The sequence below is a fragment of the Rattus norvegicus genome, chromosome 3 (assembly GCF_036323735.1).
Source record: "Rattus norvegicus strain BN/NHsdMcwi chromosome 3, GRCr8, whole genome shotgun sequence".
NCBI classification, from domain to species: Eukaryota; Metazoa; Chordata; class Mammalia; order Rodentia; family Muridae; genus Rattus; species Rattus norvegicus.
This window is the reverse complement of record NC_086021.1, coordinates 149,302,355-149,327,908: the sequence shown is the minus strand read 5'-3', so window position 1 is coordinate 149,327,908 and position 25,554 is coordinate 149,302,355. Positions and strand designations below refer to the sequence as shown.

Sequence of the window (25,554 nt, the reverse complement as noted above, 5' to 3'; positions counted from 1 at the left end):
TGGAAAGACAGAAAGGGAGAGTCTTCATTCAGTCTTATTTCCCCACTTTGCCTGAACCAAAGAAACACAGGCAGTTAGCTAGAGAACTAGAAACACAAATGAGAGGGTATACAGCAGCTCACTGTTGTAAACCATAAAGTCAGGCTCAAATGGAAAATTATTTTGTTCTTGTTATTTATTAATAGTGTCATTAGTCACTCTGCTGGGAGAAACCTGACCAGGAAAGACATGAGACTGCATCATTCTTTATAAAGGAAGACAGTAGAGAAAAAAGCCTAGATGCTGCCTCAAAAGAAAGTGAGAAGGAAGATCAAATACATGGCTCTCCAAAATGGGTTCTTTGAGATGAAGGGCTGCCTGGGAAATGGCGACATCAAGTTAAGCAGAGGAGCAGAGGTAAAGACTTAAAGGGCCAGCTCCTTACGATTGCAGAAAGTCTTCTTCAAGAGGGGACTGCATTGATTGATGTGGTCTGTAATAGAAACTCAGATAATGAAATAAAAACCAACATTTAAGGATTTCTGTCTGAGAACTCATTGCCATGGCAACCCTCTCAGAAGGGAACTTGTCTAAGAAAATAAGATTCACTTGACTACGCCTTAAAATGAAAACCTACACCAGAATGAGACCCATGCAGAATTCCAAAATTACTTATTACTGCCATGCCTAGAGGTAGCACTGAAGGTACAGAGCTGCCTTCGTTCTCATTAAAAGCTGTTACTTCTCAAGATCTGAGTCATGACGGGAACATTATTTAGTTTTGAGAGATCTCTATTTGTACTGGGTGGTTCTTAGCAGTAAAAATATATCATACTTTTCCCACCTAATACATTAAACTAGAATAAAACTCACAAAAATTACAGTAATCTGTCCCATTATAGTGCACACCACTTCTGTATTTGCCCATTACCATATAAACCACTAAACTATATTAACTATTAACTTTACTTCCTAAGAAAATAATCTTAGTCCAAGTAAAATCTGGTTTACATTCTGATTACCATCAACTCTCCAACAGAGCATCTTTTTTTAATTACAAGCTTTCACTCAACAAATGTAAACTGGGTGCATAACATTTCATCATTAGAAGAGTTTTTGTGAGTCAATAATTTCAGTGATAAATGAAAATTTTGCCTTTTAGTTGATGCTTAGAGGGGAAACTTTAGAGATGTTTTAGCATAGCAAGGCTTAGATTCCTGAGAATGAACCTGATAGTAAGAGTTTGCTACAGAAGACTGCGGGATGATATTAAAATAGAGGTCAAGAAAGACTTGGAAAATCCACAAATTATGTTCAAAAAATCAATGAAAGCAACATGAAATGTAAGTCAATATTAATTCTATTTCTGATGCTATTTGGTGATAGCAGATACAAATGTTCTTTTACTTAGCAGCCCTTGTCCAATTTGAATATTTCCTCCTTTCTTTCACCATCAATACTCACTTTGTTCACAACTGAAGTTTCACCAAGATACCAATACATTGTTAAAGCCGTTAGGAGCAAAATGGAGTCATGTCTGTCTATCCTGCCGAAGAATAAGTAAAGCCACTGGGGTTATTAAATCAGTCTTCTAGGCTTTGAGAGCCTGAGGGTGAACATCAAAGGAGACTACTAGAGATTCTCAGATGGAAACAACCACCGATTTATACAGAAACTTCTCTACAGTCATCTCAGCCGAACTGTCGACTACCGTCACCTTGTTAGTAATATTTGATGCAAAGACTATTGTCTTAAGTATCTTATTTAATCTTCCCTTCAATTTACCCTTAATGTACATATGTTTTGACTTCCTTGACTATGCTTACTGCTTAGTAATCATTCAAAATTCAAAGCAGTTCAGGTGCTGGACTCTTGCCAGCTTGGCTATACAATTCTCAGGTTCCATAAGGTACAGGTTAATGATATTCCAAGACCTATTTTTATTTGCCCCTGTCTTTCCAAAGGTTTTATAGAAAAACATAAACAAAAATGTGAACCCTTTGTGATTCTCTTTAATTATTATGTCTGCTTCTAATGTTTTATTATTTTAAATTCTAATTACCCTCTTCATTGACCTTTATCTATATTAGAACCATTGACCTCAAATTTGTTAAGAAATCAATTTTCATACATTAGAATTTTTCCGAAGGCAAGTACAAACTTTGAAAAATACAACAAAATTATATTTGAACTTAGGTTGGAAGAATTAGATATTGGAGAAATTGGGTCTAGGATTCATGAACCACTGGTCAGATTTAAATCATCATTTAAAACTCATCATAACATCAGATTATAAGCCTCCATTTAACTAGTCCATGGTATTGATGATACCATGGACAAACATTCACAGACAGGAAATACTCCTTCAGACAGATCATTATATTGCTATGCTTTACTTTTCCTTTGTAAAACACACATAGGGTATTCAGTTAAAAAACATCTTAAAGAATAGGCAGAGAAGAAGAAAGAATAAGAATTTTCCTAAAACTGTGGTTTATAGCGAATATTTGACCTACAATATAACCAATGAGCTAAAGCACCTGATTTCTAAATGCTTTTTGGTTGTTATGACATCACTCTCTGATTTATTTAATGATTGTCACTATTTCAAACAACTATAACATAAGATAAACTTATCTTAACTATATTCAAAAGGCTGTCAGAAAGATCCCTTTAAGTTCTCTCGAACTTTTCCTTTCTCAGTCTCAGCTGCTCAGTAATTTATTCACCATCTAATTTATTTTGTAAAAATAAAGTCATTTGACAGCAAAATACTAGAAGACCAAATATCTGCAGATCTCAAGAATATATAGCCACAGACAGATGATATCACAATCCTGTAGCTTGTTTCCAGATATAAGGAACCATTGGATAGCTAGCATTATCTCATGCTTGTAAAACTCATGAAGCTGTTTCAAGGATCAATCAGTGACTTCTCTAGTAAAGAAATATGATCAAGTTGAGTCTAATGTCCATCTTAACAACTATGCTACTTCTAACACCAATACAGACTTATAAATTGTGGTATATCTACAATGTATAGTATTATAAAACACATAACCTGCCATATTCACCTGCCTACAAATATTCCATTTCCCTGCAAATAATTACAATTTGGTGTCTTCAGTGTAAGGATTTGTTTAATGGAGGTCGAGAATGGGCTGGAGAGATGGCTCAGGAGGTAAGAGCACTGACTGCTCTTCCAGTCAATTCCCAGCAACCACATGATGGCTCACAACCATCTGTAATAAAATCTGATGCCCTCTTCTGGTATGTCTGAAGACAGCTACAGTGTACTCATAAATAATAAATAAATAAATCTTTAAAATAAAAAGAATATGATCCACCATATGAAATAATCAGTTCCATTGTCTCTTGCCAGAAGATATGGAAAGGAAAAGGAAGGGAAGGAGGGATCGGGGTGGGGGAGGGAGAGAGAGAGAGAAAAAGAGAGAGAGAGAGAGAGAGAGAGAGAGAGAGAGAGAGATAAAGCAAAGCAGATTACATTAAAGAATAAAGAACAAAAGGTTGATAGCCTTTCCAATTAACCACCCAAGCACGAGGCTAATTAAGTTTAGCATTTCACTTCAGATTCAACAGATATCTTCTCCATATTTGTTTACCAACATTCATATACATTTAGTTCGGCATTGTCTGCTAATTTTCTTCAAGTCAGGTGGTCAGTTCAAAGTCATCATTAAAAAAATGAAGGTAGACTTAGTTCTAACTTCAAGATGACAAGATCTGGACATGGTCTGAACGCTTCGTAGCATGTAATTCTTAGTCCTTTTCTTATACATATTGATTTAAAGTGATCATACCTAAGGATCATTTATTTCCTCTGTTAAAATGAGGAATGCAGCTTTTGAGCAGTTGGAAGGAATGTCTTGTTGTTTCCTTTTAAAAAGATTATCACTAGAAATACTTATAAATTTACTAGCTCTTTCAGATATTAACATCTATATTCCAAGGTATAAACTTATATGGTTATCTATTTTATAGGCACTTTAGCCCATTGCTTGTAAAATCAACTAGTCATATTGATATTTTTTATTATTCCCAAATGCATATTTGCTTTGATTTTCCTATAGAGATCAAAGGAACCATGGGTCATATTTTTGGTCATTTGCTTTGATTTTTAGCTTTCTCTTCTAATAGCATCTTGGAGCTGTAAGAGCAGATCAGTGGGTAAAGGGTTGCAAAAGCATGAAGATCTGTGTTAAGATCCCCAGCAAGCATCCATGTACAAAGCCAAGTGCACATGTGCGTCTGCGTCCCAGTTAACTGTGAACTTGACATAACCTAGAGTTACCTAAGCAGGGAATTTCAGTCGAGGGATTTTAAGATCACATTGGTCCCTGAGTGTGTCTGTGGGGGACTGTCTTTATTGCTGTTTGAAATCAGAATGCCTGTGGAATACAGCATGACTCCTTGCTCTTGGAGCCGTCTAAGAGAGCTGGCTAAGCACAAGCCTGTGAGGGAGCCAACAACAGCAGTGGTACTGTACAGTTCAAGTTCCTGTTTGTGTTCTTGCTCTCACTTCTATTATTGATGCATTTAAAGGTCAAAACACCTTCTTTCTCTACTAAGGAGCTTTGGTTTAGAATCCCTTATCACAACACCAGGAAGGAAACTGGAACAGACTATAACCCTAGTACTGGACCTTGTCCAGTACAGGGACCTTGTCAACCAGTAAAGTCAATCTGAGTACGAGGTCTTCACTCTAAAAATAAGAGGAAGGCATCCTAAGTTTCAACCTCTGGAAACCACACCACATCATACTCATGGATGGAGATGCCTGCATACATCTCTCTCTCTCTCTCTCTCTCTCTCTCTCTCTCTCTCTCTCTCTCACACACACACACACACACACACACACACACACAAACCATTGTGGGGTTGGGTTTTAGGTACTGATTAACTTGCAAACATATACTTTTTAAATAAATAGGTTGAATACATTATATACATAGATGTTACTAGTATGCAAACATTATAAGGTATTATAAGGTATAATTGGCTTGTAAAATACTTCATTTCAAGTGAACTTTCCATGGTACACTGAAAAAGACTCTTTGTAATGACAGCCACAGTAACAAGTATAGCAATAACCTGTAAAGGAATAACACCTGTAAATAACACCTTTAATGTTCCCCTTGCAAACCTAACTCCACTCATTCCCAAGTAATTCTGAGGTCTAGTCAGCCTTCTTAGTACTGAAAAGAAAGTTTAACCTTTTGCCCACCCTACCCCTTCAGCAAGGTTGTAATCTCTGTGGATTAAAAAACTTGAGAGATCTTAGGCAAATTAACTTATTCTAGAGAAAATTGACTTACTGTTGGGTAAGGCTCAGAGTTTTATGTTCCTGGTGTAATTGAGATTTAATAAAGTCAGGAAAAACACACAGAGTAAGCTTCTGAATGTCACCTGAAGCTGAAGATTCATACGTTGACACTGCACACAGTTGTAGATGTGGGAACTTACACTCACCCAGTCAAAAGGCTAAAGTGAGAGCTAACATGTACACACATGTAGTAAATGTGTTTCAATGTAAAAGAAATGGCCAGTGCTATTTTAAGCTCAGCACTGGCTTTTTTCTTTGTGCAGAAGCTTGGATGAACGCAAAATAAAGAACTCCGAAGTACTTACAACTGATCGGAGGTTATTTTCTTTCACCAGCTTCAAGGATGATTGATAGCAATTTGCAAGGTCTTCCTTGTGGGAACCATTGATGTGGCCTCTGGCTATTGGCCCTACGGTGTGGATGACATCTGCAAAAGCAAAGGAAGGGAGACTACAGTAAGCAAAGCACTATTTACTTTTCACACAACTGGAGCATTCTTTAATTTAGATATCAGTGTTGGGGCTTGGAGACAGGCAAGCTAAGAAATATAGACAACATAAATGCTTCATTGTAAAAGATTCCAGGGACCATACCCTCTCAAGGTAGGCCACCTTCCCAGGACTGCGTGACACCAACGAAAAGAATTTCACTAACATTGAACTATTCCAGTGGTATAGTCCAAGAGTGACAGATTATCAAATAAGTTGTGCATAACTGGCACCCTGGCAGAAGACAAATCCTGGGTGGTACATAAAGCAAGAAATAATTGCCTGCAGAATGAGTATCTGTATTAACAGGGGAAGGAAGTGTCAACGCTAGACACAACTCTCCTTGTAGATTAGACATATGATGTAAAGGGACTGTTGAAAACCTCACCAGGAGAGTTTTATCACAATCCCAATCCTACAATGACAAAGTTCAAACGGCTACAAACAATTTTAAGTTGTTTAGTCTTCACAAACATGAACAGTTGTAGGAATAATAGTATGTACACACATTAACTGATGGTCTGTATCTTATTTTTAACATACTAAACTCTCTCAGAGTAATCTATGCTTTTGAACCTCCTTGTGAGTTTAAAAACACAAAATTTAACTGTTTTTACTTATACACAGACACCTCCAACACTCTGCTATTTTCCCCATTTTTATACACACGTAAACTGGTGAAGTGCTGGGGTTGAACCCAGAGCCTTGTCATACATGCTAGGCTCCAGCTTCCCCATTTGTAAGTTCTTAAATTCAGGAGTATTACGGAAAGATTATCCTCATTTCAAAGTCAAAACAAGATTAGAAGAAATGAAATTTTGATCCAAATTACTTGAAATACTTTGTAACATTTACTTCCTAGTTTTTTATGTTAATTGAACAATTATGACATTTCACTGATTTAAGTTATAAGAACCAATCAAGTTTGATCAAAGAGATATACTTTGGTCTGTGTTAGCAAGCTATTATAATGAAATAAAATTATTTATTTTGGCTAATCAGCACTACTTAGTTTTAACAAGGACAAGAATAAGAGCGCTTTGTGAAAACAGAAATGTGGCACAATTAAAATTGTACATAAAATTTGAATTGAGACTCATAAAACAAAAAACCTTGGCTGGTCCCCTGCTAAATATTGAGACTATTACATGATATTTGAGAAAGGCCCTTCAAGCATGGATTTCAACGATTAATTCTAAAACAATATTTAAACTCTTGCCAGACAGTATTAAAGATGATGTCATATGATCAAAGTAGGCAGAAAATCTACAGCACTGAATGTCTGCAGATGTTGTTTCACAGGTGGGCCTGGTTCTCATTGTCGTGGTAACTGTCCCAGCAGAGAAATGGAGAATAAAGTGAAATGAAGTTGTACACAAAGTATATAATGACATCATTATTTTGCAATAAAATAACACAAACTACACATATTCAGAAAATTGGAGTTTGGTACCCTACGCAATAAACTTTCATACAAATATGTTATGTTAGCTGCTATTTTTTAATGGATGCTAGACTACAGGGGAGCAGGACCCTGCTTTATTTTATCCCTGTGGGTTACTTGCTTATACCCAGATATGGTATTCCAAATCATTAAATGTATACAAAGGTGGGGCTGTTGGGGACGGGCAACACTAAGCTTTATAAAGCACTGTCCCAGTGGCTGTAGTTGTGGTCGCGTATGGGCTACAAATAAGAGCCTATGGGGTAAAATTAAGATACACAATCCACTTTAGTGTAGGTCATCTCTGGGCACTTAGTGTCCTCTGATGACTTGTGACTTTCGGAGGGAGTTATAGAATGTTATTCTCCAAATACATTTGACTGTAGGAACTTGTGTTATACATGGTGCTTCTTAGAAGACCAAGGTACCCTGATTAATTTGGGGGGAAGGTAGTGGGGCCACTTTGGCGCTCTCTTTCTTATAGAATAAGTTGAACCTCTGTTTCTCCATCACTCCTTATGTAAATGAACATGGTCATGTCTCCCCACTATGTAAATAGAGTAGATGAAAAAGTGTTTTTTATGTGACGCTATGAAAGATGAGTCTACATGATCCAAAGGAACAAAGAAAGGTCTCAGAGGCACTGTGGGAAGAACCATGGTGGGGAGGAGCCTGCGAGGGGAGGAGCCTGTGAGAACTGGTAGTGGTGACCAAATAAAACCCTTCCGGTGCTTCCTTTTAGCCATCGATGGCTACCATAGCCTAAGTGGGGTTCTCAAAAAGTGGTCCCTTGTGTTTCTGCAGCTTTTCGTTTCATTTACAAGTCTGAGAACAAACAGCCTATAAATGAGCTTCGCCAATATCAAAATATCGATCTCCGTAGTTTATGCTCTCTATTAAATTTATAGCGTCCAAGATCAAGTGTTGTTATTGACCAACACAATGACCTCTCAGATTCACAAAACTGGAGGTGAATCAATATGAGACTTCAAGGGAATTTTCTTTCATTATCTTAATTGTTCGTTTTACTTATTAGTAACTACTCTATATAGTTTCATTTTCCCTGATATAAATTACAGTCAGATGGACTGCATCTAACTTCAATTCTGCCTGTATGTGATCAAGTGCCCAGAATAAGCCATCATTTTTACGGGTCTCTGACTTGTTTTACTTTTTTTTTTTAAATCAGCAGTTTCTTTGATGTCATTTCTTCAGTGTTGTACAGCATCATTAATATTTAACATTATAAATGATGCAGATGTAGTATGGAATGATATATGGACAATAAATAAAAATAAACACAAGCAGAAAAACAAATAATACTTGAACACGGTTAGGAGGCTCAAAGGTTGTCATCGCAAGTGTACTTTCAGATATCCCAAATATCACAGGCTAGACTTTAACGATATCAATTTTAAAATTCTTTGGTTGAATATATAAGAAAGAAAAATTAGAAAAATCAGTTCCTGTAACATTAATGATCTTTGGATTTATTTATATTTTTCAAAATAAATAATATCTTCTCAAGGTACAGGTACACACTCGTGCAAAAAGAAAAAAAAAAAGAGCAACGCCTTATCTTAAGCCTGCGTTCTCAATCCCTTGGGACAGATAATAACATTAGAATCACTAAACTCATTGCCTCGTGACTGGCAAACCTCACAGAATGATGCATATTATTGTTTCCAGAAGCAGCGTCAGCCTCTAAGGGACCTTCTGCCTTTACACCTTGACAGCTGACTCCCACTCAGAAGACCCAAGTCTGTCACTATGTGCTGTGTGAACTAGGGAAGTCTCGCTCCATTTTGGGTTTCAGCCTTCAAAGCTAAAGGTGGTTGTATCGGTCACATCTTTTTGTTGCTGTGACAAATACTTTGAGAGAAATGGCTTAAAAGAGGAAACAGTTATCTTGGGTGATGGGTTCAAAGGCTTCGGTCAGTGAAATGCTTGCTCGACTGTATTTTACCAAAATAGAGGCAGAAAAATTATCTCTTATGTGTGTTAAGAGCATGTGGTGGAAGAAAATGCTTACCTTTGTTAACCATAAAGCAGAGGGAGGAGAAAGGGCAGAGGCATGTATGTATGTATGTATGTATGTATGTGTATCTATCTATCTATCTATCTATCTATCGATCTACCTATCTATCTATCTATCTATCTATATCTCTATATATATTTTTTCCAGGAATACATCCACTTTCTGTAGTGAGCTCTGTGTTCTTATTTCTCACTATGTCCTAGTATAGCTATTATATTACAAATCCATTCAGTCACTTCCCAAATCTCGTAAGATGACCCCAAATCTTCACCATACAAAACAGGTGGTGGTGGTGGTAGTGGTGGGGATTTCATCTTCAAAGTATTATGATGGAGTTTAATGATAATCTTTGCAAATGTCAGATATATGTCCTTTCTGTGGGCTTATCAGGAATGGAAGTATAGATCTTGAGTAATCTAATTCATTTTTGTTCAGATAAATGACTATGAATCATGACTCAAGTTTAACAAGTATGTCTATAAAGTGATGTGTAATTAGCACTGTCCACAGACAGGGTGATTTAACTACAACTGTGAAAAATATAACTCTTCAAGTATTTAGACCTAGAGAGTGGTATAATTGGAGGACTATTTCCTGTGGATAATATACTTTCTCATATGCACATAACCACTTACACATGTCCTTTATAACACTATTGCATGAGGTAGGCAAAAAACAAAAACAGCCTAGAAGACAGCAATAGAGACTAGGTCAATAATAGTACATTTTTACAAGGAGACATTATATTTCATTAAGAAAGAACATGAAAAATGTGAAAAGTTATTCAAGATGCATGGCAAACAGCAATAGAACAAGGATGAATGAAGTTATGTTAAGCATGCTACTATTAGTGCAACACATGTTCAGAGACATAGAAGAGAGCATGAGCCCTAGCATCATTGAAAAGATAACAAGCAATTAATGACAGAGATTATGTGCTTGGAAAGTTATAGAAACTAAAACAGCGAAGATGACTGTGAACAGCAGATATTTTATTATGCTTACTTTACTTTTCTAATATTTAAACAAATTGCATGTCTTTGGGTGTTCTGGCCACATGTGTGACTTCACTGCATGAGTGTCTAATGCCCATGCAGGACAGAGCAGGCAACAAATGATTGGGGACGATATTTACAAAAGGCTTCTAGCTGCCATGTGGTTACTGGGAATTGAACACTGGCTCTGTGGAAGAGCTAAAAGTGTTCATAACAATATAGTAAAAATGGCCATTTTACCAAATGCAATCTATAGACTCAATGCAATCCCCCATCAAAATTCCAATTCAATTCTTCATAGAGAGAGAAAGAACAGTTTGCAAATTCATTTGGAATAACAAAAAGCCCAGGATAGCTAAAACTATTCTCGACAGTAAAAGAACTTCTGGGGGAATCACCATCCCTGACCTCTAGCTGTATTACAGAGCAATAGTGATAAAAACAAAACAAAACAAAAAAAAACCTGTATGGTATTGGTACAGAGACAGGCAGATAGATCAGTGGAATAGAATTGAAGACCCAGAAATGAACCCACACACCTATGGTCACTTGATTTTTGACAAAGGAGCCAAAACCATCACATGGAAAAAAGACAGCGTTTTCAGCAAATGGTGCTGGTTCAACTGGAGGTCAACATGTAGAAGAATGCAGATCGATCCATGCTTATCACCCTGTACAAAGCTTAAGTCCAAGTGAATCAAGGACCTCCACATCAAACCAGACACACTCAAACTAATAGAAGAAAAACTAGGGAAGCATCTGGAACACATGGGTACTGGAGAAAATTTCCTGAACAAAACACCAATGGCTTACGCTCTAAGATCAAGAATCGACAAATGGGATCTCATAAAACTGCAAAGCTTCTGTAAGGCAAAGGACACTGTGGTTAGGACAAAACGGCCACCAACAGATTGGGAAAAGATCTTTACCATTCCTATATCTGATAGAGGGCTAATATCCAAAATATACAAAGAACTCAAGAAGAAAGACTCCAGAGAGCCAAATCACCCTATTAAAAATGGGGTACAGAGCTAAACGAAACATTCTCAGATGAGGATTATTGAATGACCAAAAAGCACCTAAAGAAATGTTCAACATCCTTAGTTATCAGAGAAATGCAAATCAGAACAACCCTGAGATTTTACCTCACACAAGTCAGAATGGCTAAGATCAAAAACTCAGATGACAGCAGATGCTGGTGAGGATGTGGAGAAAGAGGAACACTCCTCCATTGTTGGTGGGATTGCAAACTGGTACAACCTCTCTGGAAATCAGTCCAAAGGTTCCTCAGAAAATTGGACATTGAACTACCTGAGGACCCAGCTATACCTCTCTTGGGCATATACCCAAAAGATGCTCCAACATACACAAAGACACATGCTCTACTATGTTCATAGCAGCCTTATTTATAATAGCCAGAAGCTGGAAAGAACCCAGATGCCCTTCAACAAAGCAATGGATACAGAAAATGTGGTACATCTACACAATGGAGTACTACTCAGCTATCAGAAACAATTACTTCATGAAATTCATAGGCAAATGGATGGAACTAGAAAATATCATCCTGAGTGAGATAACTCAATCACATAAAACACACTTGGTATGTACTCATTGATAAGTGGATATTAGCCCAACTGCTTGAATTACCCTGGAAGCACAGACCACATGAAAGTCAAGAAGGATGACCAAAATATGGATGCTTCACTCCTTCTTTAAAAGGAGAACAAAAATATCCATAAGAGGGCATAGGGAGGCAAAGTTTGGAGCAGAGACTGAAGGAATGGCCATTCAGAGCTTGCCCCACATGTGACATATATATATGTCACATATATATATTTGTCTCCACCAAAACTAGGTAAGATGGATGAAGCTAAGAAGTGCATGCTGACAGGAACCAGATAGATCTTGCCTGAGAGACACAGCCAGAACATGTCAAATACAGAAGCGAATGCCAGTAGCAAACGACTGAACTGAGAACAGGACCTCCGTTGGAAGAATTAGAGAAAGGTCTGAAGGAGCTGAAGGGGCTTGCGATCCCACAAGAACAACAAATGCCAACCAACCAGAGCTTTCAGGTACTAAACCACTACCCAAAGACTATACATGGATGGACCCTGTGGTCCAACTTCATATGTAGCAGTAAATAGCCTTGTTGGGGCACCAGTGGAAGGGAAAGCCCTTGTTCCTGCCAAGGTTGGGTCCCCCAGTGTAGGGGATTGTTGCAGGGGTGGTAATGGGGAGTGGATGGGGAGGGGAACACCTATATAGAAGGGGCTGATGGACAGGGAATAGGAAAAGGGAATAATATTTGAAATGTAAACAAGAAATACCCACTTTAATAAAAATGGAAGAAAAAAAGGTGTTTTTAACTTCTGAACGCCACTGAGACAGTTATACCTGTCTGTCTATAGTACTCAACTTATATAACTGAGAAATTATCTACTTAAAAATTTGTTTATTTCATGACCCAGTTTATCTGTACAACAATTGCTAGTTCACATTTCAAAGATAAGCTTCGTTTTCATTATAAATAACAAAAGGTTCTTAAGGAAAAATACCAAGACATTTAAAACGGTGGACCTATCAGGTATACCTTGCTTTTATTGTGTTGTAATGAATTATTTCTCTTTATTAAAATATTATTTTCAGGTAAGCGTAGGTTATAGGTGGCACTTAAAAGGGCAGGGTTTTGCTCAATGTTTCAGGAAATAAAAAAAATTACTATTTTCATTTCACTATTCAATTCAATTTTAAACACCAACATGTTAGACACTACACCTATATATTTGAATAGACAAGTTTTTCTATTACTACAAAATGAGCATTTTCTCCTATATTATTAGCATATACCTTTAAAGTTTTAATATAGCTAAAATAAGCAAATCCTCCATAATCACATAGTAATATATTTCAGAATTGTCACCATAGACAAAGAAATTGAAAAAAAACTGTGACGAACTATTAGAGATAAAAAGGGTAATACAGAAAACAATTGGTTTCGATGTTTAAGGACCCAAGTTTCAGCCCACAGTCATTGATCAATGTGGAGACATATACTATCAAAAGATAAGATTATTATTCATAAATGCTTCCAAGGTTATTACACATTGATGGAAATGATGCATATTTGTATATGTGTCATGTGCTTAGCATGAATCTCTTTACCTGACCCTACAGTCTGTATACATTCAATGTCTAGTTTTGCTATACAGGTACAGTTATGCAAGTAGTTACTTCAAAATGTGGTTCAGTGTAGCAACCGTGTCTCTGCTATTTCATATCTCCTTTGTAGGTCAGAAATTCTTTTTTTTTATGTCTTCCAAAGAATTCTTTTTATTTTTTTTATTTTTTTATTAACTTGAGTATTTCTTATATACATTTTGAGTGTTATTCCCTTTCCCGGTTTCCGGGCGAACATCCCCTTAACCCCTCCCCCTCCCCTTCTATATGGATGTTCCCCTCCCCATCCTCCCCCCATTACCACCCTCCCCGCAACAATCACGTTCACTGGAGGTTCAGTTTTAGCAGGACCAAGGGCTTCCCCTTCCACTGGTGTTCTTACTAGGCTATTCACTGCTACCTATGAGGTCAGAGTCCAGGGTCAGTCCATGTATAGTCTTTAGGTAGTGGCTTAGTCCCTGGAAGCTCTGGTTGCTTGGCATTGTTGTACATATGGGGACTCAAGCCCCTTCAAGGTCTTCCAATCCTTTCTCTGATTCCTTCAACGGGGGTCCAGTTCTCAGTTCAGTAGTTTGCTGCTGGCATTCGCCTATGTATTTGCTGTATTCAGGCTGTGTCTCTCAGGAGAGATCTACATCCGGTTTCTGTCAGCCTGCACTTCTTTGCTTCATCCATCTTGTCTAATTGGGTGGCTGTATATGAATGGGTCACATGTGGGGCAGGCTCTGAATGGGTGTTCCTTCTGCCTCTGTTTTAATCTTTGCCTCCCTATTCCCTCCCAAGGGTATTCTTGTTCCCCTTTTAAAGAAAGAGTGAAGCATCCACATTTTGATCATCTGTCTTAAGTTTCATGTGTTCTGTGCATCTAGGGTAATTCAAGCATTTGGGCTAATATCCACTTATCAATGAATGCATACCATGTGTGTTTTTCTGTGATTGGGTTACCTCACTCAGGATGATATTTTCCAGTTCCAACCACTTGCCTATGAATTTCATAAAGTCATTGTTTTTGATAGCTGAGTAGTATTCCATTGTGTAGATTTACCACATTTTCTGTAGCCATTCCTCTCTTGAAGGGCATCTGGGTTCTTTCCAGCTTCTGGCTATTATAAATAAGGCTGCTATGAACATAGTGGAGCACGTGTCTTTTTTTTATATGTTGGGGCATTTTTTGTGTATATGCCCAAGAGAGGTATAGCTGGGTCCTCAGGTAGAGCAATGTCCAATTTTCTGAGGAACCTCCAGACTGATTTCCAGAATGGTTGTACCAGTCTGCAATCCCACCAACAATGGAGGAGTGTTCCTCTTTCTCCACATCCTCGCCAGCATTTGCTGTCCCCTGAGTTTTTGATCTTAGCCATTCTCACTGGTGTGAGGTGAAATCTCAGGGTTGTTTTGATTTGCATTTCCCTTATGACTAAAGATGTTGAACATTTCTTTAGGTGTTTCTCAGCCATTCGGCATTCCTCAGCTGTGAATTCTTTGTTTAGCTCTGAACCCCATTTTTAATAGGGTTATTTGTCTCCCTGCGGTCTAACTTCTTGAGTTCTTTGTATATTTTGGATATAAGCCCTCTATCTGTTGTAGGGTTGGTAAAGATCTTTTTCCAATCTGTTGGTTGCCGTTTTGTCCTAACCACAGTGTCCTTTGCCTTACAGAAAGAAACTTTGCAGTTTTATGAGATCCCATTTGTCGAAATTCTTAAAGGGGACTTCCAGAGGCGTGGCTTAGAGTCTAGAATACAGCTCAAGACTTCAGTTGCTTTCCGAGTTGTGGGAGACTATAATGTCCAAAGGTTGGAGGGCTGTCATTCTCTCCAATGACATCCTTGATTCTCGTATGAGAAACATATTCTCTGTATGGATGTTTGGCTTTTCTCACAGCATGGCATCCACAAAACATTTTACATACACAACAGCTCAGCTTCCTAAAAGCAAGAGCATGCGCAATGGTACCTTTTATAACATAGCCGCAGAAGGCACACTGCACCACTAACACTTTATTCTGTTAGCTGTAACTGCCATGGCGTGGGAGAGGGAGCAGCACGTTTTTTTCATATTGAGTGATATAGACCCTTTCTTTTGATGAGAGCAATAGAAAAGCATTTGTTTCCATAATTTAAAAGCCACGGTGCAGTTTCCCAGACCTAGTTTTGTGAGCTGAGTTTTTGATACACATATGTATCAATTACAGACTGCGGTCTAAGACAAATATGATCCCATAAAAAGAAGGATATGATTAATACTATCACAAGTATAGAGGTCTCAGGCCAATAATCTTAAGAACTCAATTGCTGATTTAATAAAAGTCAGAGCCAGACAACACGGGACTCTGAGTTGAGTATATTTATTCCCTGTAAACAAAATGTAGTTTGGAGACTGGTGTGAGGAAGGGAGTTCCTAGATTCAAATGTCAAACACCCATTCAGAGCCTGCCCCACATGTGGCCCACACATATACAGCCATCCAATTAGATAAGATGGATGAAGCAAAGAAGTGCAGACCGACAGGAGCCGGATGTAGATCGCTCCTGAGAGACACAGCCAGAATACAGCAAACTCAGAGGCGAATGCCAGCAGCAAACCACTGAACTGAGAATAGGACCCCCGTTGAAGGAATCAGAGAAAGAACTGGAAGAGCTTGAAGGGGCTCGAGACCCCATATGTACAACAATGCCAAGCAACCAGAGCTTCCAGGGACTAAGCCACTACCTAAAGACTATACATGGACTGACCCTGGACTCTGACCTCATAGGTAGCAATGAATATCCTAGTAAGAGCACCAGTGGAAGGGGAAGCCCTGGGTCCTGCTAAGACTGAACCCCCAGTGAACTAGATTGTTGGGGGGAGGGCGGCAATGGGGGGAGGATGGGGAGGGGAACAGCCATAAAGAAAGGGAGGGGGAGGGATTAGGGGGATGTTTGCCCGGAAACCGGGAAAGGGAATAACACTCGAAATGTATATAAGAAATACTCAAGTTAATTAAAAAAAAATGTCGGGCTTGGCATGGCTTTGTTGGCTCCTTTGTTTTAGAGCCAGGCAAAACATTGTGGACACAGGAAAGGCCGGGTGTGGAGGTTTCAGAATCTGCATCGTAAGTCTCTAGGGGCTGTTGTATCATCCTTCTTCCCCAGAGTGTCTACCTCCACACTCACAGAAAGAAAAGCAGCCTTTGAGCAGTGCTCTCATTTCACTGAAGAAAGCCGAGAGCACAGAAATGTAATTTGTACATTTAATCAACATTTCAAATGCAGCCCCTTGAAAAGGTGTGGAAAATGAGGGGGCAGGCCCTTTTGTGTCTCATCAGGCTCGAGTGTGGCAAGACAAATGGAACCTTTTCTGCTCATCTCTTTCTGAAATCAATCAGTTGATAATTCAGCTTTTGTTTTGAAGCCACGTGCTTCCCCCATCCCTATTTATCCTGGGAAATTAGTCTGAACTACATAGAAATGGAGGGTAGCGGAGAAGGTGGCCTTTAAGCGAGTACACAGATGAGCCCCTCATCATTTCCAAAAAGTATAAATTGAAAAATGTGTGAGTAGAATGCCTAATAAATATCGAAAGCAGTAGAGCTATTTACATAGATTCAATCAGACTTCTCCTTGGCAAAACAGATGCAGCTAAAACATTCTGTGGAAATAAAATATTATCATAATGAATTTTAAAACAAATGTGAGAGTGCAGATAGGTTGGTCTCATCACTTTCCATTTGAGGAGTGACTGTGCTACATTCACACTGTTAATGAACAGTCAGACCAAGTGTAGAATCAATTACATTTGCTTTCATTCACTGCACTCTTGTATTCATAAGTATAATCGGTCCACCTAACAGTCTGCATAATGATACCATGCTCTGTCAATCATATTCAAATCGCACGAATTTTTAAGGAGAAAACCAGTGCATGGAATTAAATTGATCTTCTTTTCTAGAGATACAACCAGAAAAACCAAACACTGAAGGTACTATTTGTAAATCTTATTGACCAATTTATATGATAAGTGACACCAATCGGTGACCTGAAAGTGAATACTTCAAGTTCAGTTAACAGGAAATTGAATTACCCCCTGATCGCATTACAAAATAAATGCTGCTTTTTCTTTCCATGTAGGGCACTGTTTTCAAAGACAGGTTTTCAAACTTGCTTTTTTTCCTTATTGTACTTCAAGAAACAATCAATTGTCCATAAAATGTTTTCTTTCAGAGGTGCAGAGGACTTCGGTAACAATATAAGTCAGCTCTTCAATTGCACCAGCTTTTTTACTTTAAATAATTCTTGTATACTTCATGAGTTACATGATGAGTTTCTACATCCACAGAGACTATAGTTAGTCATCTTCTTTAATGAGTTTAGAATAAACTAATATGTACATTGCCTTATAATATGATTTGCTTTGACCCTGTGAGGTGGCTTTTCCTTTTCTCTTAAAAGTGGCTTTTAGCTTGCTTGCTTAGTTTCCTTGGTACTATAACTCTCTATGTCTAAGATTAAACAATTAGGTGGTAACCAATATTTGCACTTTCATCTGATGAACACACATAGATATCTCATATAATTTTGAGCTTCAGAAGGTCAACTGGCGTGTTGGTTTCAGTTTTAGATGGCATTAACACTGTTATGTTTGGGACATGTTCCACACTTCATTTCTTTCAGAGCTGTGATATTTTAAGCTCATTTTAATAAGATATTATTGAATCACTTTGTTCCCAAATGTTTTCTATATTTTAAGAAATGTAAGAGACAAAGCTCATCTTTAATTTTGTATTATCTCCCCTTACCAAAGAAGTAGTTAAGACTGTCCTTGTTCAAAAACAACAAAAAATGACCTTGCTAATGGGTCTGTTTCCTGTTTCAAATTGAACTTGTTACTCATAGCCATTAAAAAATCATACAGATTATAATATGTACAGTGGAAAATCCTATAGTCAATGACTTGCTATCGTTGAAATTTCACAGGATACTGGGGGCATCTAGATTACAATGGTGTGATTTCCAATAGAGATGGGTCAGGGAGGGAGTGTGGGAAGCTGAACAAAATCCCAATGCTCAACATCAATTTACAACCAACTCAAAGAGAACATATCCTTGAAGGAAGTGAGTCAAAGACATGGTATTTCTATTGCTTCCACAGTAAGGGGGAGGGGGAGAAAGAAGCCTAGACAGACAATATGACTTTTTCAACGAAGATGATAATAAGTCCTTTGTTTTTCTTTAAGAAATTACAGCAACTTAGCCTTTTCTGGGACATGAGAAACAGCACTGTATTAGGACTCAAGGAGAAGGCAAGCTTTTTAGAAATCCCATGTGGCTCACAAAAATGAAGGATTGTAAGTCTCCACTGGAATTGCAATTGAACACAGTGACTAGGGGAGAACTGACATGTTTTGAGGGGTGCACTGAGGTCCTGGATATGTATCAGCTCTCAGTCACCACCACAAGCCCAGATAAGAACAATTCTTCTGTAATCATCCGCTGACCCATGGACTCTGTCTCTTACTCAAAAGGACCTATTAACAATGACATTTCATCAGGTGCTGGTGTTTGGGGACTAGGAGCCACGTCTGGCTTGGAACCTGCTCTGCTGCCTAGGCTGGTTTTGAAATTGTAGGGATCTTCTAGCTTCTTTTTCAAAGTGCTAGGATTACAGGTTGAGACACCATGCCCAGGAGTGCCAGGTTTGTGAAGCAAGTATTCCATTCATTCTCACCATGTGGGTCATTTTGCTTGTTTGCTTGTTTGTTTGTTTGTTTGTTTGTTTGTTTTACTGGTTCTGGTTCTAGAAATGCCCTGGAATTTGGAATGGCCTGTCCATAACACTTGTCTGTTCAAACTCCTCCCATTCCATGAGACCCAAGGAGAATTTAGCTTTCCTGAAAATAGGGTCTAATATCCTACCATAAGAGTTAATTTTCACCTATTCTCCTTTCTTTGGTATCTGATAACATTTATGTTAAATTATTACTACTTTGACTTTTAACATTTCTCCAAACTGGGGTCTCCAATAGTATGACAATTCTTCCCCATGATTCCAAGCACTGTTAGTCACTGGAGGTAGACACAACTCCATTTGCTTTTAGATTGTTTCTGAGACACTGTGCTTCTCAGACTCTTACCTTGCTGAAGTACTACCAGGCTTCCTCTGCAGGATAAATGATAGATCAGTGTCTGTCTTCCACACAGCCAAGAACTCTATGGGAACAGTTGCTTAATGGATAATTAGGGAACCTAGGAATGATTAAATAAAAGTCTGTCCAATTGTCATCTGTCTAACCAGAGGTGGTGCAATGGATGAAAGAAAACAATGAGGTAGAGTGGATTGTCTTAGCCTGGGCAAGCAATGGAATCCAGTTACACTGCTGGTGATCATTCATCATGAAGTTTTACAGAGCCAAGGGTTTGTTTCTTCAAAGTTCAAACCCAGTTGAACATTTTCTAAAAACTGCACTGCACATGACTGTGAAAGTAGATTCCAAGAGCATTGTACTAGGATTAAAGTTATTAGATTCTTTCCAGTGACTTTTCTAGAAGGAAAAGGAACCAAAAGACAATGAAGTGACTTCTTTGTCTTGCTTTGCAAGAGCCAATTAAAGAAACACAGTTTCCAAAAGTGACATTTCCTTCACTTACGTAGGGCTCTTATTGGAATAAATCTCCTTTGTTTTCGAGAATGATTTTGTTTTTTGAGTCACAAAATGGAGTATGACATTCCACATAGAGTGACAAACTGCTAATGGGAGCACCAGTCACATTCCTTGAGGTGGGGGAGGGGAAAGGGATATCCCTATAAAAAGAAACCTCCATCTCCATCAAAGGAATTGGTGTTGGCATCTTTCTGTGACTGTTCAATGCATAGGTCAACTCTACTCTTTAGAGTCCAGTGCCTAAATACATAACATCTGTACTACATCTGTGTGCACACATCTCCACAAGTATCCTACCACAACTATGATCTCGAGAAGAATCTTTATTAGAAACTGAGAACAGAATACTTGGAACATTGTGTTGACATACCTTCTAAAAAATGTGTACAAATATCTGTACTGAGAAGGTGCGTTATATTTATGGATTTAACTTACGACATGGGATCATTGCCCCGTGCCTTTGTCTATAAAGAATGAGTTGATAGCTATTACAGTGGTCCAGGCAGCCAATAAAATAGAGGTAGACCCTTATATAGTGTCAAAAGGAAGCTGCCACATTTTGATGTCAATTCTAGTGTAACGGAAAGTGGGATGCATATTAAAACTGATTCTGAGGAACTGTCTCTGTGGGACAGAGGGTGTCAGCAAGTTAGACTGAATAATGGCTAGGACACAAATTGTCAAATTTATCAAACTTTCTGAGAGCTTCTCACCACCATAAAGATAAAACATACAAGTGGAGCAGACAAAGAAAAGGTCATGTTTTTTTTTTTTCCTACAGCTAAAGGTAACTAATTCTCTAGCACTGAGGCAGATTTTCACAGTTTACTTTTCTTTGCCTATGTTGGCCCTGACATAGAATCAGTCTACCACAGAGTCTTTCAGTCCTGATGCATTATGAGAACAAGATACAAAGAGCTTAACACATGCTTCTGAAAGACTATTTAGTGGAAACTATTAGTGCAAAATCACAGAAGCGAAAACGAAAGACCTTGTGATGGGAACTCAGAAGGCAGGAATGAAACCTTTGTACAGTAGATCTAAAAATTAATTAAAGAAATCAGGATTTAAAAAGAAAGAAATACCTTAAATTAATTAATTAATAACGAACCATGTTGCTCTCTAAAATATACTCTTGTATAGGCTTATTAGAAAGCATTCTCAGTTTTATTTAGAGAAGAAGTCATGACTTAGATTTGATAAGATGGCTAGTGATTATGGTGAAAAAATTAATGTTAATGAAGTAGATATTGCACATGTAGGATTAAAATTATACTATAAAGCATCATCTAGAGATAGGGAAAAAATTGTCAGTGGAATCTATAATTATGTCAGAAATTAGCAAAGCCAAAAGCTTTTAAAAATTATTTATTCTTGAAGGTGGATAGATGACCTCATCAGTTAAGAATACTGGCTGTTCTTCAGAGGACCTGGATTTGATTGGCAGCATCCACACCATGGCTCACATCCAGTCTACTCCCAGGTAATGCGATGCTGTCTTGTAGCCTATATAGTACCAGGCATAAGCATGGATCACAGACTTACATGGAGACAAAATACCCACACACATAAAATGCATAAATATTAATATTTAATTTTTATTAGTGTGTATGTCAGAAAGAGTGTGCAAGCATATGAGATGGAGAGGGAGAGAGAGAGAGAAGAGAGAGGGAGGGAAGGAGGGAGGGAGGGAAGGAGGGAGGGAGGGAGAAAGGGAGAGAGGGAGAGAGAGAGAATGTTCATCTAAGTAGAGGGTAGAGGAGTCAGATATCTTGGAGCTGGATTCACAGGTGGTAGTGAGCTTCTCAACATGGTTACTGGCAACTAAATGCAAGTCCTTTGCAAGAGCAGTATACATTCTAAACTGTTGGATCATGTCTTTAGCCGTACAAGTCTGTGTGATATAATCGTATGGCCATTCATTCTCCTAAACTGTAAGAAGAATACTGATTGTCAAGTTCATTATAGAAATAAATAACAAATCGCACAGGAAAACACAAAGCCCAGTACCCAGCATGCGGGATGGGATGAGCACTGACTTTCCTCTATTCATAATGTGCCTTGCTGGAAATGCAATGTGATCTTCTGTGTTTCACCATTACATTTGAGTCTTTAAATGCTAGTCGGATGGGTGCTGATTTCATGTTTCCTGTTCCTCTGTTCCTCACCATTCTAGCATCCTCTCTCCTTTTCTGTCTCACCTTATTACTGATGTTATAGACATTTACCTTGATGAATTCCTTCCAGAACACTGTGTGTCTGGAATTTTCTATATGTATGCATTTTCACTTGTTAGTAGTTTATTTTCAACCTAGAGTGCTAGTTTTTCCTGACATAATGATGGTGCTACCGACCTCTGACAGTAAAGGTGTCACAACCTCCAACCACCTGGGGAGAGAGTCTCAGTGAGAAATTATCTTGAGCAGGTTGGCCTGTAAGGATTGTTTCCATTCTTAGTTGAGTTGGGAAGAGCCATTGTGAAAGTGGTTAGACCGAACACAAATGTGGAAACCACAATTTTGTTGGTGGAACTCTGAGGTGTCTCAGAGTAAAGAAAGACAGCAACAAGCTGGTGAGAAAGCAAGGATAAGTGGATTTATTCCTTCCTGTGCTTGACTGTGGTTATGGCTGTTGCAGTTTCTGGTATAATATCACTCAAGGAGAAGCTACTAAACTATCTGCACACTCTTGTCATCAGAATTGTATTCCAAACAACCCTCCTGTCTTTATACATTATCCAGTCACCAGTAATCTATTACAGCAATACACAATAGACCAAGATAAACTTCTTGTTATAAGTCGATTGTTCTCCTTTCCTTTTTTTCTAGAATCCTTTTCCTAAAATTGTAAATAGACTTTTAAACTTTTATTTTGGACCTTGAAGGTGTGATCAGTGAATCTTAGGCCTCTGCTTCCAGTCGGTTTGGAGGCTTTTACGGTAGATTGAGGTCCAATTGCTATGGTAGTGGAAACGAATTGATGGCAAGTAATAGTTCATCCTTTAGGCTACAGTGGGAGAAGGAAGTGGGCTAGACTGTCACTAAAATACCACCAAAACCTCATTCAAGAATCCTTAATGGATGAGTTTATAGCCCTGGAAACCTCTCTCTATTTTCTTGTAAATACTTGATCTTTGCCGCATTTTAGAATATTTCCTTGGCTTATTTTTCAGATGTTTCCTGTCTTTTATGCTTCGTTTTATTTGAAAGTTTTGTTTTTCAGTTTCCAAGAATTTATATTACCTAGTTGTTCCTCCTTCTGTCTTCACTGGAACATGTTTTTATAATGTGTGTGTGTGTGTGTGTGTGTGTGTGTGTGTGTGTGTGTGTGTGTGCGTGTGTATATGTAGTTTGTGTGTACATTATACATAAAGTGCCAAGGATAACTCTCACTAATAAATATTTCTTAGTTTATGTTAATTAACATAATGTTACATTGACTCTTTCTGAACTATTTATATATAGCCTGAATAAACTTTCTGCATTTCCATAGGATTGCCATTTGCAATGGAAACAAACAACACCTTGGCAAGATATCTCACATAAGAACAATTAGTATTTTTCTTGTGCAGCTAATTATGCTGCTATATTTTAACAAAGAAATTTCCTCCCATAGCTTACAATGATTTACACAGCTTTTGTAGTCTTGAAAGATATCATCTTATGTTTTAAAAATAGGAAACAAACATAGTTACAATACATGCACACACACACACACACACATACACAGAGAGAAATAACAAATGGAAAACGGGAAGCACACTCAATATTTTTACGACTCAGATGCATCCTATCACATGCATTCAGATCACCCTAGCCTGCAGTGCTGCTTTGAGAACTGATGACAACTTTGCCCCAAGTCAGATGTAAGTTGTGTTCCATTGTTATCAATACTACAGCTTTGTAAAAGTAGACTTGAACATGTGCCAGAACAGTATACTTCAAAGGAAGTTTTAGATACTTAATTATAATACATTGATTACATTAATCAAGAAGCCCATTCAAATTGCTTGAAACAAAAGATTTTTTTAGTGTTTACTTTAGGCATGATATTTGTTTTTATTTTTTTTTAGCAGCTTAGGTGTCCAGAGACATTCTAAAACAGAAATGAATGAAGGAGCTGAGTAATTTCCCAAAGCTGCTATGCTGCACGGCAGTTTGGACACACAGCAGACAATATTAACAACATATCTTAATAGACTTTTATCAACTTTACAGTTTCGTTTGTTGTGAGCAGCCAAACTTTGAATACAATTAGTAAGCTTCCAGGGTAGACTTGACTGCTACAGGAAAGATCTTGCAGAACAACACAATTAACCTTTCTAGTGGAATTGCCAAAGGTGATTGTATTGATAGAATAATGTCGACATTTCCACGGGATTAAATGAAACATGTGTGTTCTTGCCTCCTACTGTTCTCATGAAGTGAAGATGAGCAAACACACAGATACAAAACGATTGAACGCCATAAAGACAGTGATGGCCCTTCTCTAAATGTGACCCCTGCAGGTAAGGATCTAGTCACTGGATCTGGCTACATAGTAGTTAACTTTACTTGCTGCCTTTGCAGAGGGCCTGGATTCCATTGTCAGTACTCACATTGTGGCTCAAGCCCTGCAATACACAAGTTTCATCAGAAGATGCCCTCTTTTGACTTCTACAGGCATGAGTCAAATATAATGTGTACATATGCACATGCAGGCAAAACATTACTACACATGAGATAAAAGCAAATATCTATTTTTAAAAAAGAATGTGGCCCTGGATCAGAAATCCATGGATTAAATGTCCAGCCTTCTTATTTAGTCCTCAGGTTCTGCGATCTGTCAGTCGTTGGAATCACAAGGTAAATTCCTCCTAATGGCAAAAGCTATCATAGTCCTGGCTGTCATTAAATTAGAAGAAACTGTCTCTGGTTTCGGGTTTTAAAAACTTTGCATATACTTTTTTGGAGTGGAGGAAGGATCTTAGAGGAAGCACAGAGGCCAGAGGATGGAAAGAAAATTGTCCTGAAAATGCTCTCAAGATACAAAGATATTCTTCATCTTAGGAGCTAGCTGGTCCACTTTGCAGCCTCTGAGAAACATGGCTTTTTAACAGCAACCCAGTAAAGTTGATTTTCTGTACATCTTCCTCATTCTTCTTTATGAGAGACTTGATGATTTGTGTAAATGCATTCAGTAAAGGAAGGGTTTGAAATAGATGAACTGTTTTACACTTAGCTCCTCCCAGATCAGGGCCTTAGCATACCTCAGTTCCTCCCAGGTCAAGGCCTTAGTCTTCCTTCACTTTTCTGGGTTTAAGTCTCCATATTTTGTCCCAAAGTGAACTCTGTCTACCTCAGAATCTTGGCTTGTCTAGAAATTGCCTCATAAAGGCAGGGCTTTGGTGAGAAAATTCCTCCCTCTGCTACTGCTAAGGGACCTCTATGAATAGCAAAGGAAAAGGAA

The 25,554-nt window shown here is 38.1% G+C and overlaps 1 protein-coding gene across 7 annotated transcripts in view; it reads right to left on the bottom strand.

Moving 5' to 3' along the window:
* Macrod2 (mono-ADP ribosylhydrolase 2) overlaps positions 1–25,554 on the bottom strand; it is a 2,017,257-nt gene that overhangs the window by 863,169 nt on the left and 1,128,534 nt on the right. For all 7 annotated transcript variants that reach the window (XM_039106853.2, XM_039106857.2, XM_039106858.2 and 4 more), the window contains exon 6: positions 5,629–5,750. In XM_039106853.2, the coding sequence (XP_038962781.1) occupies positions 5,629–5,750 (122 nt within the window). The remainder of the gene's footprint in view (positions 1–5,628; positions 5,751–25,554) is intronic.